Source organism: Gekko japonicus, unplaced genomic scaffold (assembly GCF_001447785.1).
Source record: "Gekko japonicus isolate JY-2015 unplaced genomic scaffold, Gekko_japonicus_V1.1 scaffold660, whole genome shotgun sequence".
Taxonomy (NCBI): domain Eukaryota; kingdom Metazoa; phylum Chordata; class Lepidosauria; order Squamata; family Gekkonidae; genus Gekko; species Gekko japonicus.
The window spans coordinates 818,449-834,922 of NW_015159728.1; the positions used below are offsets into that span (position 1 = coordinate 818,449).

At 48.8% G+C, this 16,474-nt stretch overlaps 1 protein-coding gene across 1 annotated transcript in view; it reads left to right on the top strand.

Annotated features, from left to right (window-relative positions):
* SHISA8 (shisa family member 8) overlaps positions 1-16,474 on the top strand; it is a 60,877-nt gene that overhangs the window by 26,548 nt on the left and 17,855 nt on the right. The window contains exon 2 of the mRNA XM_015426722.1: positions 12,859-12,986. Coding sequence (XP_015282208.1) covers positions 12,859-12,986 — 128 coding nt within the window. The remainder of the gene's footprint in view (positions 1-12,858; positions 12,987-16,474) is intronic.

Consider the following 16,474-nt stretch of genomic DNA (forward strand, 5'->3'; position numbering starts at 1 on the left):
GATGGAAAGGGGCCGAAGTCATTTGGCGGATGCCATTACTCGTGAGGAAGTATCTGAACTCCTCAGAAACAAATTGAGGCCCGTTGTCACTGACGATGACGTCAGGCAACCCGTGTGTGGCAAAAAGGCGGCGAAGCGCATGAATTACGGCTAGTGAAGTGGTCGACTTCATGTGTACAACTTCTAACCATTTAGACATTGCATCTACGACAATCAAGAACATTTGCCCTTGGAGAGGGCCAGCAAAATCTATATGCAACCTGGCCCAGGGTTTCCCAGATGATTCCCAGGCTTGGGGTGTAGCGTGTGGGGGATCAGGTCTAACCTGCTGACACTTGGAGCAGACTCGCACCCACTCCTCGATTTCCTTGTCCAGTCCTGGCCACCAGACATACCCTCTGGCCAATGCTTTGGTGTGCACCATCCCAGGGTGACCCTCGTGCAGGGATTCCAATACTCTCTTCCTGAGCTGGGCAGGGACCACCACCCTATTGCCCCATAGTAGACACCCCTTGGAAATCGAGAGTTCGTTTTGGCGGCTTTTGTAAGGTGCGAATTCAGGCTCAATGCTCCCAACCGGCCACCCCCTCCACACCCAGTTAAGTACTCGGGAGAGAATGCAGTCCTTGGCCGTCAGTGCCGCAATGTCCTTGGACGACACTGGTGCCTGGGGGAGCTCATCCAGAGCCAGGACCTCACACGCAGGGGCAGGGTCGGATCCCACACAGGGCAATGGGCATCGGCTAAGGGCGTCCGCATGTCCGATTGCCTTCCCAGGCCGGTGTTCGAGGTCATAATCGTACGCCTGCAAAAAGAGCGCCCATCTAAGCATACGTGGGGACATTATGTTTGGCAACTGCTTATCGGGCGCAAAAATCCCCAGTAGCGGCTTGTGGTCAGTGACCAGCAAAAATCGTCTGCCAAAAATAAAATCATGGAACTTTTTGACAGCCGCTACCAACGCCAGACCTTCCTTGTCTATCTGGGCATAGTTCCTCTCTGCCGCAGATAAAGACCGAGAATAAAAAGCGATAGGCGCTTCGCTCCCATCAGGCATCAAATGGCTCAAAACTGCGCCTACTCCAAAAGGTGAAGCGTCAGCAGCTAACACCAGGAGCTTCTGATCATCGTAGTGCGTCAGCACGTCATTAGATGTCAACAGCTCCTTAACTCCCACAAAAGCCCGTTCCTCAGCCTGTCCCCATTTCCATTTAGCCTCCTTATGCAAGAGCATGTGCAAAGGGGCAGCCACCGATGCCTTATGCGGTAAAAACGCATGATAAAAATTGAGGAGTCCTAAAAATGCCTGGAGCTCCTTCTTACTCACCGGCCTGGGGGCGTTCCGGATTGCAGCTACCTTGTCGTCCGTGGGGTGCACCCCGTCTGCATCGATCCGGAATCCCAGGAACTCCACACTGTTAACTCCCAGTGTGCACTTAGACCGTTTAACCCTGAGCCCTGCGTCCTGGAAACGCTTTAAGACTTCCTTAACACGGGCTATTAGTTCCTCTTCAGACTTCCCGGCTATTAATACGTCGTCGAAGTAGGGCACCGTGCCTGGTACCCCCCTCAAGAGTTTCTCCATCAAGCCTTGAAAAATTCCGGGCGCCACATTTACCCCGAACTGCAGGCGATTTACCTTAAACGCGCCTCTATGGGTGACAATCGTCTGGGCTTCAGCAGCCTCAGGAGTGACAGGCAACTGTTGGTATGCCTGTGCCAAGTCCAATTTGGCAAAAATTTTCCCTCCCCCCAAGGAAGCCAGAATGTGGCTTATAACCGGGACTGGGTAGGAGTGTTGCTGTAACGCCTTGTTAAGGGTGCATTTGTAATCCGCGCATAAGCGTATGGACCCATCAGGCTTGACAGGCGTTACAATCGGGGTTTCCCACTTACTGTGAGGAACAGGCTCCAAAACTCCCTGTTCCACGAGTTTGTCAATTTCCTTCTCCACCCTAGGCCTGAGGGGAATTGGGACCTTCCGATATTTCAACCTGATTGGCTTTACGGATGGATCAAGTTCGAACGCAACCGGGGGCCCTTTGTACCGCCCCAGACCCTCTGCAAATACATCAGGGAACAGGTCATACATCATATCCCATTTATTCTCAAGCGTTTTGTTAACTCCTGAAATACCAATGCCTAATGGCTCAAACCAATCCAACCCTAGTAAGTTGACCCGGTCTCCCTCGGCAATAAGAAAAGATAGCTTAACACATTTCCCCTTATACTCAACATCCGCAGTGTCCCGTCCGGCCAGGGGAATTCGGTTGCCCTGGAAGTCGGACACTCGGGTCTCCGCAGGCTGGAGCCGCCGTCGGCTTCTGGTTGGGAACAACGCTTGCCAGGATGCTGCAGAGATCACTGTCACCGAAGATCCGGAGTCCACCTCCATGGTGCACGGTCTGCCGTCGAGGAGTGGGGTCACGGTGATCTTGCCCTGGCAACTGGTGCGATTGATGACCGATGCGCTTGATAGGGATGCTGTCACCGAGTAGCTTGCTTCTGGTGCTGATGATTGCTGCTTTCCCCGGGCGTTGGGTGGTGTGGTCTTCTGTGCCGTCCTGCTGTTGGATGTAGGGTCCTTCTGCGCCGACCTGCAGACTCTGGCGAGGTGTCCACGCCGCCCACACGCTCTGCAGTTTACATCTCGAGCCCAACAGGAGTCGCGCTGGTGTTTCCCGCCGCAGCCGGAGCACGGCTTGACGCTGGTAGTCTTCGCTGGGGTCCGCTTGCCTCGGACCGCGTTGACGTCATCGTCCGCTTCTTCGCCCTCGCTGTCTCGCTGAGAGTGGACGCTGGGCTCTGCCATCCTCTGGCGGACCTCCCTTGTGGACTTATCTGCTGCTTCTGCGGCCACGGCCTCGTCGTAGGCCACTGCCCAGGTCAGGGTGGTGCGGGCGAACAGCCTCTGTTGCAGCCTCTCGTCTTTAAGGCCACAGACGAGACGGTCTCTGAGGGCTTCCTCTACGTTGTGGAAGTTACACGGCCGTGCGGCTTTGCGAAGGGCCGCCACGAAATCCGCGATGGTCTCGCCTCCGGCCTGGTTCCGCTTGTAAAATGCGTGCCGGCAAGCAATCTCCGACGGCTGTGGAGAATAGTGAGCCTTAAGCTTCTCAGTGATGTCAGCGTAGGTGACAGTCTTTATATCAGTTGGGGCCACCAACGACCTGGCTATGTCGAAGGTCCCCTTCCCGCAGGAACTCAGGAGGCACGCCCGTTTCTTGGCCTCGTCTGTAATGTCGTGTGTCTCCAGATGGAACTCGAACCTGGATAGGTAGGAGTCCCAGTCTTCTGAGGAAGGTTCGAAGCACTCGAACTTCTGGCTTCCAGCCATCGTGGGAGACTTGGGCACCGGAGCTGGTGGCGCCTCCGCCGGATCGGCTGCTGTGCTTTGCCCGCTTTCTTCCGAGTCCAAAGTGTGGATGTCCGCAGGGCTGCCTACCTGCTCTAACATCCCACCCTCGTCGCCAATTGTTAGATCGCACTAACAAAGGACTCTTAGAGTGATTCAGCAAGTGATTCAGCTTTATTGGAAGTAACGAACAAGCACTCAACTCAGTAAGAAACCAGAACAGAAAACAGTGGGAGCTTATGCTCCTTTTAAACATAACCGGGCTAATGTAGCCACGCCTATTTACAATTAACAACCAATGAGATTGCTTAGTTAAGGACCAATGGGAGTCTTTCCCTCCTAGGGAATGGTATCGTTCTGATTGGTCGCTGTTACGAAGCGACCAATAGGAAGTTCGCTCAGAGGAGCCCTGGTCTGGCTCGAAGCTTAACATAGGAGTCCTATGAGGTGATTCATGTAATCGTTTCAATACATTACACCATGAGCAAGGTAATCTCACAGGTATCTCTTCCCAAGTAAACTTCACGGACAAAAACAATCACCGCCCATCCCCCCCCATACACTTTTATTTATTCCAAAGAAACAACATATGAATTCAATCTTTTCATGGATTTTAATGGAAGTTTTTTGGGGGGGCTAATGATTGGCTTGGCCAAGAGTGGCCTGAAAACATCTCGGGGCTTGGCTTGCTCTAGGTTTCACTGCCCCTTTGCACCCACAAATTGTGGGGGTGGGCTGCTGATGTAGAGGTGCTTTGTCAGGAGAAGAATAATGCAAGGGTGTTTGGGATAACCTGTGGAGATTCTGTTTAGCAGTGGGAAAGGAGGTGAGCACCAGACAGACCATCTGAAATTTCCAACAGACTCTGTTTTCTTCCAGCCATCTGGTGTACTATCTGTGGTTTGTTCAACAAACCATTGCTTGTCATCATATCAAAATGTAACCACAATTACTTTGAAGGCTGATCAAGGGATTTGAAACTGGCTCTCTGTGGTCAAAATCTAGTATTTTAGCTACTGCAGTATTTTGGCTATCTGCACATGTCACATACTCTTTGACATCAAAAGTATTACTCAAGTGGGATTTTATTACCTTGATATGAGCAGATGCAGTGGGAAGCAGGCTGGGTTTTGGACAAGGCAGATGTGGCTTCTAGGCCCTGCTTACCCATGAAGCTTGAGTTGGCAATTAGTTCAGCGCAACTTCCTTCAAAGGATTGTTGTAAAGATAAATGGTGAGAAAGGGAGGCTGAATATACTGCCCTTATCTTCCCATCATTTTAAGAAACCCTCCTGCATGTTGTAAATGTGCACACAAGAGACAAATTTAGCATTGCCCCTCTCCCTGATGTGCTGGATTACTGCATGAAAGGAGCTATTTACATATGAGAAGCATTTCAAAAATGCTTGAAAAAGTCTTGGCAAAATATTAAAGATGAAGGTGTAAGCATTCAGTGGCTAATATATTATCAATTAGTCTCAAGACTAAAGGCGATCATGAGTATTGAAGTTGGAGTTCTAAGAGATGCAACTGAATTTGAGCAGCTGATTGTAAAACAATAACCACGATGGATATATAACATTTTACTCCAGCTAGAATCAGAAGAATAGGAAAATAAACTTGCTGAATATGCAGTAATGGCAAAATCAACAACCTATTTGAGAAACAGGTCTCTTACAAAATCTGAGGAGAGATATGTGTATTATGCTAGCAGGAGACAAAGTGAGAAAATATCATATACAAATGTATGGTAATGAAATAGAAGTAGAATTAAAATCTGTTCCAAATGTAATATCTCGAATACAAATCTGTTCTCTATATGAGATATATAATAGACTTTCTTTTACACCGTGATATATTACTTCTCTATTAAAGGTTCTAATGAGTATGTAGAAGGGGCAAAAATATGTTACATTGAATACGTAGTAAAGATGAAATCAGTGTTGTAGTCAAAAAGATTAGTTATGAAGTTTGAAACTTAAAACTTAAATGATTAATACAATTGTACCACAACAGAAATAAAACCTATTGTATTTTATAGATAATACCTTAAAATTATAATGAAGGGGATGAAAGGGAAAATATTCTCTGTCCTATATATTATGGGCTACATGATTGTCTTTGTCAAATGTCATTATGTTGTATAACCCTTTTGTTTTCTTTTTTCCCCTTTCTTTGCTGTACCCCCACTGTTTTTCTAAAAGAAAAGGGGGGGGGAGAAAAGAATGATCCTTCCCATACATATTCAGGCATCATCTGAAGTGGTTGTTTAGAATCTTACCACTTCATGTTTTCCCCCAGCAAGGCACCCATGAGCACCCCAATGCCCACCATTTCTTGGCACTCACTCCTTGAACCTTTGAGGAAAATCTAAAGGGTCTTGTGGTGTTGTAATGTATCCATCTCCGACTGTGTGCGTGGCTAATTCACCACGCGGTCATGCAAAGCGGTCAAGCTTCACTCGCAGTAACAATGGGACAAGCGGATCCTAGCCGGTGCCTATAGGCGGGCTAGGCTCTGGGCCGAGAGCCTATGGAACTCTCAGCCACTGTAAATTAAGTCTCAGTACTTTTCAGGTGGGAGATTTGAGTCTCTCCTTCCCATCTGACTGGCCAGCAGAGCACTGAGTTCATTGCAGGTAGCTGCATCACAGCCATCCATGTGTGCTCGGCTCAGCCATAGACACACAGGCTTTGGCAACCTCTCCCTGTAGCTGCATAGGGAGCAAATCATCCCCTTGCTTTGGAAACTGAAGCAAAACAAAGAGCTGATTGCGATTCCAACAGCAGCCATTTTGTGATCGTCAGCCCCAGTGGCAGATACTTTGTGATCGGCACTCTTCCCTCCTACCCCCATAGTGGACATTTTGTCAGCTGATATTCATGACGTGAGTAAAGTTTACTGAAACTAGAGCATGTTCTTGTTGACATTGGTCATACCCTCCCTATGGTCAACAAAGCTACTTCATGAATGTCTCCGTTTTCCCCTTCCTCCTCAGTTCTGGAGGGTAGGCAAGAACAATTGCCCCAACAGCTTTGGTGATGGACTGAATCTCAGGGAGAGGAAAAAAGCTTTATTTGGCAGCAGGCGGCCCTTATTGTTATGTACATTTGGAAAACATGTACACACCCAGAGCCAGGACACTTCTCTGCCTCACTTTAGAATTCTACTCTGAGGCAACACTGATGTGGAAAAATCAGCTTCGCCTGAAATGTAGTAGGATTACAGGCTTTCAGTTTGGCTCTTTGGGTTATTTTATAATCCTTCCTGACTAACATCATAGGTCCCTTTGTTTGTTTATTCCTGGAGAGGGCGGGGGATACAGGGCTGTGACACAATGCCCATGCTGGGGGGTTTTTACCGCAAGGCCCTGTGTGAGCACTGAGCCGTGCATGTACAGGCTTGCTTTCATAAGCTTGATAACCATAAGATGCTCACACCTGTTTCCTCTTGGAGGGAAGCTGATGATGTTTTGACCTTTTGCCTGTACTCACTGGCTGGTTTGTCTAGGGCTCATAGCAAGGAGCCTGATCAGTGTACAGTGACTCCTTACAGCAGGTCTTTCCTGATATTTAGGGTTGCCAATTCTGGGTTGGGAAATTCCTGGAAATTTGGAGGTGGAGCCTGGGGAGGGTGGGAAAGGACCTCAGAAGGGCACAATGCCACAGAGTCCACATTCCAAAGCAGCCATTTTCTCCAGAGGAACTGACCTCTGTCATCTGTAAATCAGGTGTGACCAGTGCGGACCCGCAAGAAACTTGCAGGGTAGTTATCCCATTCATCACACCTTTGCTTCCTACCCTCTCCCCCTACCTCTCTCACACTCTTCCTTCCTTCTGCCCCCCCTTTCTTACTCTCTGTCTCTCCTTCATGCATGTGACTTCTTCTCTATTTCTGCCCTCTCATCATTCTCTTTGTTTTTCTGCCTCCCCGCCTCCTCACTCTTTCTCTATTTCTGCCCCACACCCCATCATTCTCTCTTTCCACCCCATCACTCTCCCACTGTACCTCATCACTCTCTCACTCTCCCATCCTCCTCCATCCTGCACAGCAGCAACGGCAGTGGTGGCAGTGCCCCCAGCCACTCACCTGCTTCCTCTCCCCCCACAGCAGCCGTGGCAGCTCTCCAGGAATCACAATGGATCTCCCAGCTACAGAGATCAATTAGGGTTCCTAGTCCTGTGGTCACTTCCGCAAGGGGATTTGGAGAGCATTTTGGGGGTGGGCGGGGATGCCCCAAGCCCTGTCCCCAAGAGTGACCACCCGCCTAGCCACCCTCTCCCTCCCCTCCTGCTCGATTTAAAGGCCTTCAGGTGATTGGCAGGGACCATGTGGCCAGCCGACCAGCTGGAGGGCCCTTTGAATCTAGCAGGAGGGAGTGAGAGGGGCAGTTGCAGGCCGCAGACTCAGCTCACAAAAAGATGTTTTAAAGGGTCTTTTTGTGAGCAGGGTGGGGGCCATGGCACATGGGGCTGAAGTCCCCACCGATCAGCTGCAGCTCTTTAAATTGGACAGGATAGGTGGCCGGGGGAGGATTGAAGTCCCCAGAAGTGGGAAAACCTCACCCGAACCTGGGGGCTGGCAACCCTAAGACCAATTCACCTTAGGGCTGCCAGCTCCAGGTTGGGAAATTTCTGGAGATTGGGGGGGGAGCCTTGGGAGGGTGAGGCTTGGGGAGGGAACCCTCCAAAACAGCCATTTTATCCAGGGGAACTGATCTCTGTCACCTGGACAGCAGTTGTAATTCTGGGTGATCTCCAGCCCTCACCTGGAGGCTGGGAATGGTAGTTCTCATGGAGGAAATGGCTGGTTTGGAGGGTGGAGTCTATGGCATTATACTGGTCTGAAGTTCCTTCCCTCCTCAAACCCCACCCTACCCAGGCTCCACCCCTCAAATGTCCAGGAATTTCCCAACCTGGAGTTGGTAACCCTGTTTCCTTCCCACCCAACAGCCAACCTACCTCTGTCTTCCTCTCTGTCTTCAGCTTTCCATCTCCACCTTCCTCCCCCACAGCCTCTACCTAGGAAAATTATAGTCTTTCTCCACAGTGGGGACCAAAGCAGCTTACATTATTTTCTCCTCCTTTTTATCTGCACAACAATCCTGTGAGGTTGATTAGGCTGAAAGTATGTGACTGGTCCAAAATCACCCAGTCAGCTTCCACCCCAAGATGGGGATCTGAACCTAGGTGTTGCAGACTCTCTACTTTGAAGCTCTAACTGCTGCACCACACAGGCTTTCATAGGGTGGCTGCTGTTGAACAGTAGCAAGCACCCAGGCCTAGTTGAGTCATACAAGTCAGGTGGTGTGAAGTCACTCAGAGGGTGCTGCCAGGCTGAGGGTTGCCAACCTCCAGGTGGAACCTGGAGATCCCCCAGAATTACAACTGAACTCTAGACAACAGAGATCTGTCTCCCTGGAGAAAATGGCTGCTTTGGAGGGTGGACTTTGTGGCATTATATCCAGCTGAGGCTTCTCCCTTCCCCAAACCCAGCCCTCCTTAGACTCTACCACAAAATTTCTAGGAATTTCCCAGACTGGCACTGGCAACCCTTGTCAGGCCTGGCCCTAAGTATCCCTCCCTAAAAGGCCAAAATAGGCCTGGAAAGGGCCCTGGCCCTGCCTTTTACTGACAGAACCAGTTAGAAGCGGCCCCCCCCCACTAGAAAGTTTTAAGAGGACAGTGGAGCCCATAGCATAAGAGGCAGGGGTGAGAAGTTCAGATGTCTTTTTAAATGTCCCCCTGCTATTTACCCATTCATACTGCAGGAGGAATCCTCCCCAATCCCAGCTCCAGTTCTGCTTTTGCTTCCTCCGCTCTCTGTCTCTCTCTCTGTCTCTGGCTATCAGCCAGTCTATCTCTCACTGTTGATGTGGTGGAGCCTGGAGTAGATCCCTGTGGCAGCTATTTCAAAAGATATTGGGAGGGATTTAACTCTCCCTGAGTTGTTCTACTTTTTGGATTTTTCTGCAGAGCCATGGAGTCCCCTGAGTCTGTAGAAAAAACCTGTTGGGGGACAGTGTGCCCTCTGTTTACAGATGGGGATGGGGGTCACACACCCTTCTCCTGCCTGGAAATAAAGTCAGCTAGGAGAATTAGAATTAGCAACCTGAGCCTCACTGAGGATAACTGAGCAACCAGGCCAGAACATCTTAGGGCAAAATTGGAGGGCAAGGAAAAAGTTAAGCAATCTACTTCCACCTCCTTGATTCTCACCCCCTGAATTTCTCCCTCTCCCTAGCCTGGCCGTTTGTATTATAAGGCAGACTCAGAGTGCAGAATCCCATTTTTGTGTCCTAATGTGCAGGTCCGCACACAGTAGGTCAGGAGACATAGAAAGGTAGATTTACACCAGTCTGTGTAATACACGTTATTACATGCCTGCCTGTTTGTGTTGGTGGATAGTGCAGGAAGCTATTACAGGTATGACTGTGTTTATTTTCTGAGTCCACCTAAGTACTGAACTGGGAACTGACTGTAGAATCTTCCTGTGTGTATGTTGTCCTTTTACTAGACTGCAGATCTGCAGGCAAGACATAAACAAAGATGATGAGACTTTTAGTAGATTCCATTCCTTACCTCAGTCAACTTGTGCAAGTATTGAGAGACAGCAAACTGATATTCCACCTCTGGAATCTATCACCACACACATAGGCTTAGTGAAGTCGCAGAGCAATCCATACACTCATATGAGCAAAAGCTTAAGCCTCCTTCGGAAGACCCCAGAGGTACAGTTTCATCCCACCTGACCTTTAACAGGAAACTATCCTTCAACAAACATCAAATAGTATGGTTGAAAGCTTAACCCACCACCATTTTTTTAAAACAAGAAGCAAAGACGTCATTGAAGGTTGTGACTTTTAGGCAGGGCTATTTGGGGGCAGGAATGTACAGGAACGGAGTTCCGGCTAGCTTCAGAGTTGGCCACGCCCACTATGGCCAAAACCTCTGTGGATGTGTGGCTACAGAGGGAAGGCCTGGAGAGCGACCCCCCCGGCGACTCCGAGGCGGGCGGGCCAGGGGGCCTCCTGGAAGGATGCCTTTCCTGGCCTTCCCTTCCCTTCAAGGGGGTGCTTGCCCGGGCAAGCCAAGGGAAGGTATGGGGTGTGGCCTAATATGCTAATTAACTATGCTGTCAAGGGTGTGGCCTAATATGCTAATGCATTTCTGCTGATGGGTGTGGCCTATTATGCTAATGAGTTCCTGAGGGCTTTTTCTACAAAAAAAGCCCTGCTTTTAGGACTGCTTCACTCATCATAACAACTTGTGTCAGGGAAAGCAGCAATGCATGACTGGCAATGTCTGGTTCCCTCAGGAATCACACTCTAAGAAGTTAACACCACCCATTTGGCAGTGACTGAGTTTGCTTCTGTGCTAACTGGTATGAAGACCAAGCTATCTGTTGTAACCAAACCCTGGAAAAAGCACTGTTGGTGGAGCAAATGCCTTGGCCAAGGCGCTCTTATGAATGGGGGAGAACTCTTAGCACTTCAGATGCAAATCTGAAACCTATTAGAGATGTTTCTTACATGAAAATATTTGACATTCCATGCTAAACGGATCAAAGGAATTGTGAAGAGTGGTAGGAAAATCTATGAATGGTTGGATTTAGGTTGGATCATTTTGCTCTGCCCCACCCCCGGCCTCAGCCAATGCAGATGTATTCCCCATGATCTTCACAACCTTATGCATTCCCACTTTAACTCTTGGCTATTCCGCAACTAACCTTCTTTTAATTTTTAACAAGAAGGGAAAGGGGCTGTTTTGTTTTGAGTATCTCCAGTTTGGGTATCTCCAAACAGCCAGTTTGGTGTAGTGGTTAAGTGTGCAGACTCTAATCTGGGAAAACTAGGTTTGATTCCCCACTCCTCCATTCGCACCTGGCTGGATGACCTTGGGCAAGTGACATCGCAGGCATTATCCAATAAATGCCCCTGGAAAAGGTGCTATCCCATTCCACTGATTCTAATGAGCATGGAAAGAATCCTATTTTCTTAGCAGCAAGATCATGTTGTCTGAGAGCTAAGAAAGTCATCTGAGTGCTTCCTTGAGCCCATGTAACAAATGAGAAGCAACTGCACATGTGTTTTAACATGAATGTCTAGAAATGCAAGCAGACACAAATGGTAAAGAAAGTGACTGCAGCAATAGAAGACAACTGTCATCACTTGCCAAGCAAAGTTCCCTCTAAACTGTGCTAGGGGGCTCTGGAGCATAAAATTTTAGCCAGCAGCTCAGGGATTTTGCAATCAGCTCACAAGTGAACTGAGAAGACATTTTTTCCCTCCTTTGGAAACAATAGAGGATGGGGGCAACTCATTCTGGGGCCCATAGTATTGGACCCCCTGGTCCAATCTTTTTGAAACTTGAGGGAGGGATGATGAGAGCAGGGCCGGCTCACTCACTAGGCAGACTAGGCGATCACCTAGAGCGGGCTGGCCCTTAGGGGCACCAAACTGCACCCGGCCCCATACTCTGGGAGTTTCTTGATTATTTGTGTTTTTCATTCTTCCTAAAATGCATTTATTTTTTAAAATTGGTGGGCGCGCCGGTGGGGGGGGGCGCCAGAAGGGATCCCCGCCTAGGGTGCAAAATAAGCTGGGGCCGGCCCTGGATGAGAGGCACCAGCAGCTATGCTGCAAATTTGGTGCCTCTACCTAAAAAACCAGCCCCCCCCCCAAGAACCCCAGATACCCCCAATTGATTCTCCATTATAGCCTATGGGCCCATTGAATATTATGATGATGATGATGATGATGATGATGATGATGATGATGATGATAGTCCCCATTAGGCTATAACGGAGCTGGGGGGAAATTGATTTTTTTTGTACACCCCTATTGTGTTTTTCAGTATGATTTGTACGCTGCCGTGAGTCACAGGGAAAAGTGGGATATAAATATTTGAATAAAGAAGTAGTTAAGCAGGTTGATAACATTTAAGCAACTTCCTGTTTGTTAGATTAGGCAGCGTCCTGACAGTGATTGTTCCACCTCTGTTGTACTTGACCTGTAATGCTGGTTGTCATATTTCACTAAAAAAAAACAACCCAAAGTAGACTGCATGAGTCCCCCCCCCAAAAAAAAGTGCTGGTATGTTTTCTATGGCTCAGCGAAGGGTGACAGTCCGAGGTCAGGTCTACCAATATAGGGGAAAGGGGCAGGTAGACCTGTTCTCTGGAGGTCTGGTTTACCCCCATCGAGAACAATATTTTCTGTGATGAAATTTGACTCCATTCTGTTTTCTCTTATAATGTTTAAATTATTCTTAAAATATACTTTAAATATAGTTTAAAAGAATTCATTCTGAGACCTTTACAAGTTTATGGAAATAATCTAAAAAACTTAATTTGCATGATAGTCAAGTGTAGACTCACTGATTACTTTAACGCTACTCGCTTTCTTCACTCACGAAGTAGAATTTTTGCTCACAACACTGTGGAGCTTAGAGGGAACATCGTTGCCAAGGTGTTGTTTAATTGTCCTCCATATCTTTCTCCAGAACACTCACCGATCTGCTGAAGCAGCCAGGTCATGGCACGTCTGATCTCTTGCCTGATGGCCACATTGGCAGCGTGCAGGTCCAGATTGGCGATGGGCTTTCTCGAGGATCTCCCAGGAGTAGCAAAGGTGAGCCCCACTTTCCTCTGTGCTTCAGACAATAGAAAGGATCTTGGAGACAATTCATAACTCACTTGCTGGAGCAATGTTACTTGGCTACTTGCTTAATGGCTGCCCACCACCCACCAACCCAATAAGGGTTGCCAACCTCCAGGTGGCAACTGGAGATCTCCTATTACAATTGCTCTCCAGACAACCAAGATCAGTTCCGCTCGGGAAAAAATGTCTGACCAAACTCCGCCCTCCCCAGGCTCCACCCCAAAAATCTGCAGGTATTTCTCAACTCAGAGCTGGCAACCCCACGACCCATCCCAAGTAAATGAGAGCATCTGAAAAAGCCACTAGGACCTGGCTAGCTGGTCCTAGTATTTTATTATTATTATTATTATTATTATTATTATTATTATTATTATTATTATTATTATTATACATTTTTATTGGATTTTTCAAGAAAAAAGATAAAAGAAATGAGAGCAATAGATTTTTAAAAAGTTCAGTCAGATGTCTCATTCATAACATCATATTGCTTATATATTACTTTTTTCTACATAGATTATAATGTCTAGCAACTAAAATCAGAACAATTAACAGTTTCTAATTGCAATTAATATAAAAGACAGCAACTTCTCAATCTATTCCAGTTATATAACTAGTTATACTATATCCTATCTACTATTTCAATTTGTCTATATAATACTATTCTTAATCAAAAAAAGAAAGAAAAGGAACAAGAGCAGTAATAAATCTATGCTTAAAGAAAAATTCTTATCAACTCCTTGCTACTTCTTAATAGATTACAACAATAAGTTGGACAGAGTTTTTATGTAAATTGTCACTGTATCAGCCTTTAAAATATTCATTCTTTTTTTTTTAACATTATTGGTCCTGGTATTTTTTGAGGGTTGTCAATAACAGCGTTGCCAGTTCCCCACCCACAGAGGGCTCCTGCACCTTTAATCACTATGTGCTGGACAAAGGTTTGGCAGCAAAGACAGGGATGAAAAAATGCTGCAGGTGCTGAAGATTTCCCTGACACCTGCCTGTTAAAGGAGGAGCACTCATGAAGGTTAGGATCTTGCAGGGAGGCCATTTCAGATTGGGGGGGGGGTACAGTTGGCTACTTTGTACATAGTGAAATCTGAAGTCTGGTCACACGTGGACTGGGAATGAGCCCTGGAAAAGGTCTCTATAGCATTTGGAGTCCACACCAGCAGGTCAAGGGTATAAATCTGCTCTATTTGAACTGCAACGCACAAAGCCCCAGATACCCATCTTGGAACCAGGCCTCTACTAATGCCAACTGCCTCGGGAGCATGCCTAGTATGACGGCTCAACAAAAAAAGCATCTGCCACTAGGTGGCAACTAACAGGAACACATATGACAGTCTCATCCCCAGCCCGCTCTATCCCTGCCCCGCAAAAGGAGGAAGTGACGGAATTCAGGACTCGGGAGAGAGGAAGAGGCAGTCTGCCTACGCAGTTAGCCAGGCCCCACCTCCTCCTTCACCTCACACAATGCTTGGGTGAGGCCACCTCTGTTGCTCCATGCTGGCCAGGCACCACCATCTATCCACAACACACGGAGTTTGAGTGGGCAGCATACAGCCCTTCTGCTACAGGTAGGTTTGCCAGCTGTGGGTTGGGAAATACCTAGAGATTTTGGAGGTGGAGCCTGAGAAGGGTGGGGTTTGAGGTGGGGAGGGGCTTCAACGGGGTATAATGCCGTAGTGTCCACCTTCCAAAGCAGCCATTTTCTCCAGGTGAACTGATCTCTGTTGCCTGGAGATCGGTTGTAAACTCAGGAGATCTCCAGCCACCACCTGGAGGCTGGCAACCCTAGCTACAGGGCTAGCCTGTCTCAGGTTGGGGGAAAGGAGGCTACTGGCTCACCAGGTGTCCCAGTGCCCATAATGGCCAATCCACCCCTGCTTATACTGTTAAACCATCAACCCATCTCACTCCATATTGTCTATTTATTTATTTTTATTTACATGTGACTTCTATACCGCTCATGACCCCTACTGGGTCTCAGAGCGGCTTACAAGTGGCCTACATTATTGTAGTCAGATCCTACCTTGGGCGACAATTGTGCAGGGAGGGGTTGCCTAGCAGCACCCGGACGACAGGCTTCTCTCCGTACTCGGTGGCTCCGGCGTAGTCTCGGCATTCCGGCGTGCGGCGACCATCAGCGGGCTGCAGATGGACCCTCCGTTGATGCGCACTGCTCCTGGACTGCGGCGTTCCCGGCTACTCGTCCCTTCGGGCTCCAGCCGCGCCGCTTCGCTCCGCAGTTGCGTCATCCGGTCCCTCCTCGATCCGATGTCGTCATCGCTCCTTCAGTCCGCCAGACGCCGCCATTGTTCTTCCTCGCCGCCGCCGCTTCTCTTACTGCCATCGTCGCCGTCAACCCTCCTGGCACGGAACCAGGAGGAGGGTGCCCCCCGCCTATAAGGCAGGTACCCATTTCTCTACTTGCAGTTACTTTCGAGCCGCTGGGTTGGCGGGAGCTGGGACTGGGGCCGGGAGCTCACTCCGGGCGCGGTGGGGATTTGAACAGCCATTATGGCTGTTCGCTATAGATGTTACTGCAGGTGCTGTTACTCCCTGCGCCACTGCTCCCTTCTGTGCTTACTGGAAACAGTTCTTCAGAGACAGAGTTCCCAGAGTCATAGATCTTTCCCAGCACTTTGCACCTGAGATCCTTTACCTAGAGATGTCAAGGGTTGAAGCTGGGACCTTTTGCATGTTAATCATGTGCTCCTCCTTGGGATGCCAGCCTCCAGGTGGGACTTGGGGATCCCCCAGTTTAACAGCTCCTCCCCAGACTACAGAGATAGTTCTCCTGGAGAAAACGGATGCTTTGGAGGGTGGACTCTGTGTCATTGTACCCCCACTGAGGTCCCTGTCCTCCTCAGGCTCCTCCATCCTCAAATCTCCAGGAGTTCCCCAACCTGGATCTGGAAACCCTACCCCTCCATCCCCTGCCAGTGGCCAGTAATTACGTGGGGACCTGTAATGTATTCAGCCTGACATGCCCGGACTCGCCCGGGCTGGCCAGGCCCAATTCCTATGTTAGCTTCAGTCGAAAGACAAAGGATCCGGAGGATCCTAGCCGGCCCAATCAAAAGGGCTAGCTTCCCAGCCAGCCGGGAGACCAATGGTAGCCCGGTTACTGTAAATAGCCTATCGGGAGTAGGGGGTGTGTTTAGGTATGCTTGGTGGCGGGTTTTCTGAACATATATAAACCGGTCTGCGAGCCGGTCAGTTGTCTTTGTCCTGAACTAAATAAAGGTATGCTTAGCTGAAATCACTCTCCGTCTGCATACTTTTCACTGGCGACGAAGATGGGATTCACGACCCCATGAAAAAAGACCCGGACGCCAACACGAGCGCTGCACCGAGCACCGACGCCGAGACCTCCGGGAACCGCGCCGCTTCGCACCCCAGCTCTCCGGCAACCGCTCATCGCCCCGTTCCCGGCTCCGCTCCGCACCCTG